General features: G+C 39.0%; 1 protein-coding gene across 1 annotated transcript; it reads left to right on the top strand.

Moving 5' to 3' along the window:
- The first annotated feature begins 786 nt into the window (after positions 1–786).
- LOC137997300 (uncharacterized) lies at positions 787–2,318 on the top strand. The gene is made up of 2 exons (XM_068843215.1): positions 787–946; positions 1,878–2,318. Exons 1-2 carry the CDS (start codon positions 856–858, stop codon positions 2,249–2,251), a joined length of 465 nt encoding a protein of 154 aa, XP_068699316.1. The 5' UTR covers positions 787–855; the 3' UTR covers positions 2,252–2,318.
- The last annotated feature ends 205 nt before the right edge of the window (positions 2,319–2,523 follow it).

Consider the following 2,523-nt stretch of genomic DNA (forward strand, 5'->3'; position numbering starts at 1 on the left):
ACAAATACAAATACGTTCTACAGGAATACGTGATTAACTAATCTAAACGAGTCAGAAATGCAATCTTCATCGACTTCTTCTGATCAGTGAAAGATACGATATACAAGGGGAAAAATACAAATCTCTTGTTTTTTTTAGGACCCTTTAACAACACCGATGAATCCAAGGAAATTGATCGAGAATCGTAAGCGCTTCGTTGTCTTTTTTTTCCAACTGTCGTATTCATTCGATGTGCTCAAGTATCAAAAAGAGTATTTGGAATTTATTAAAAGCAATTCGGATGTGACCTAAGTCACACCAGAAAGCCGAAGGCCGAATATAGATAACTGCCTCATATCAATCACGTCGGCAAACGGTTGATTTCATACTGAAGTGGGAGCAACATTTCAGTGAAAAGTAGAGTGTCAGTTTATATATCTGTTTAGTGCCAAGCAGTTACTATAATTTTCTTCACAATTCATGAAAGGCCTTTCCTAAAAGGAGGGTCCTTTTACGAAGAGTCACTTGGGTATCTTTAGTTGGTAAGAAAGGGATCCTGACAAGTTTTCAAAAAATACATTTTCTTAAACCGGAATTTTGTTGGTTAACCAGCGTTTCTCACCCCTAGCAACTATTGCCTACGATGAATCCAAATACTAATGACTAAGCAGTAATTTCAAAAGTTACGAACGTAAATCTGTTGTTTTCTGGAAATCTAAAAATATAATAATAATGAGATATCAATCAGCATCTAAACCCGCAAAAATCCCAAACCGGTGCTAAAATCCTCCACGTGTGCCTATAAATTGCCTGTGATGATCCGAAGAGATCACAGTGAAAGACACCTGAAGAAGGAAAAGTCGTAGCTCTAGTAGGATGGCTTCCAAGGCGCTGATTCTCCTTTGTCTTTTGGCAATTTTTGGTCAACTGTCGGCCTATCCACGACCGATCCCTGATGACGATGACGGTAAGTAGGATCTTAAGAATTATTTCTTATTCGTTTTTTTAAAGCATAATCGCACTAACCTTTTTCTCTTTGAAAACATTATATGTGTGATGTTGCTTTTTTGATCTCGGAAAACGAATAAGAGTGTTGTTCGTATGCCTGCGTAAGTCCCTGATATAAAAATGTCATCCTCTGTCAGGCCACGACTCTTCAAATGGTAGATACCCATCTTGATATCCATCGCGTAATTCAGTATCCAGCTGCAGTATCATTTGCTTTTAGTTAATGGGGATTATTTTCTGGATAGATTGGACAGCTCAATCCATCTTTTAAGCAACGAAGGCCTTCAAAATTCTAATGAGCAAATTTGCTCTTATTTTATACTTTAGATATCTAACTTTAATCCTTGAAAAACAAAGAAAACGTTCCCCAAAAAAATAATAAAATGATGAATAGGTGAAACAATGTTAAGCTTCAATTTGCCAAACAGCAATATTCTGAGGACGAACTTACAGCACGTTTGACAGAAATCAGCACCTTCCCTTCAAACTATATCGCGTGTCTTTCATAGTATGCTCGTGGGAGGGTTTTCTGGATTCCCCTTCACAGCTCATATCACCAACAACACACTATATTATTTAGAATCTTATATTTGGCGTTAAATATAACCTTTCCTTCTGTTCTTCACCTGACGATGATTTCTGAAAACTTCCCAAGAGCCAGTTAAGTCTGTTTGTATCCGGGCATATGTCATTAACCATCCTTTAATGTTTGCTTTGAGTTTCTACAAACTAGTAATAAACTTGCCCCTGTCATTTGCTTTTAGCTTCCGAACCACTTTGGACAATTGAAACTAATCGAATAAATGCACCCGGTACCCAGAAACGCCATGGGGTCCCGCGGTACCCCATTAATTGTTATCACTGACTACTTTCTTTCTTTCAATTGGCAGATGATCATGAGGAAGATGATGATGGTGATGAAGCCAATGAGGATGATGAAGATGAAGGTGATGAAGATGACGATGACGACGATGAGGACCCTACTGTAGCTGGTACCACTGGACCAACCACTGGACAAACCACTGGACCAACCACTGGACAAACCACTGGACAAACCACTGGACCAACCACTGGACAAACCACAGGACCAACTACGGGCCCGACCACATGGCCGACAACAGAAGAACCAACAGATGATGATGATAATGATGATGATGATGACGATGATGACGACGACGACGACGACGATGACGATGATGACGAAGATGACGACGACGACGATGATGATGATGATGATGACGATGATGATGAGGATGATGATTGAAAATTTTATTTTCTTGTATTTATTTAATAAAAGCAAAAATTGAAAAATAAAAATTGCACTAAATAAAGTTGGATTTCGGATGACCAGTTTTTCGGCATAGAACACAATAAAAGGATACCTGCGCCAGCTTCCGTACGATAGGAACCAGTAATATTACAAGTGCTTGATCATTGGAATTTTAAGCCAATTAAAGGCTTTCTATCTTTAACTATTCACTTGTTCCCCCTTTGTTAGTGCATCCTCGGAGACCCAGGGGCAGATCGCGGAGGCAA

The sequence above is a fragment of the Montipora foliosa genome, chromosome 3 (assembly GCF_036669935.1).
Source record: "Montipora foliosa isolate CH-2021 chromosome 3, ASM3666993v2, whole genome shotgun sequence".
NCBI classification, from domain to species: Eukaryota; Metazoa; Cnidaria; class Anthozoa; order Scleractinia; family Acroporidae; genus Montipora; species Montipora foliosa.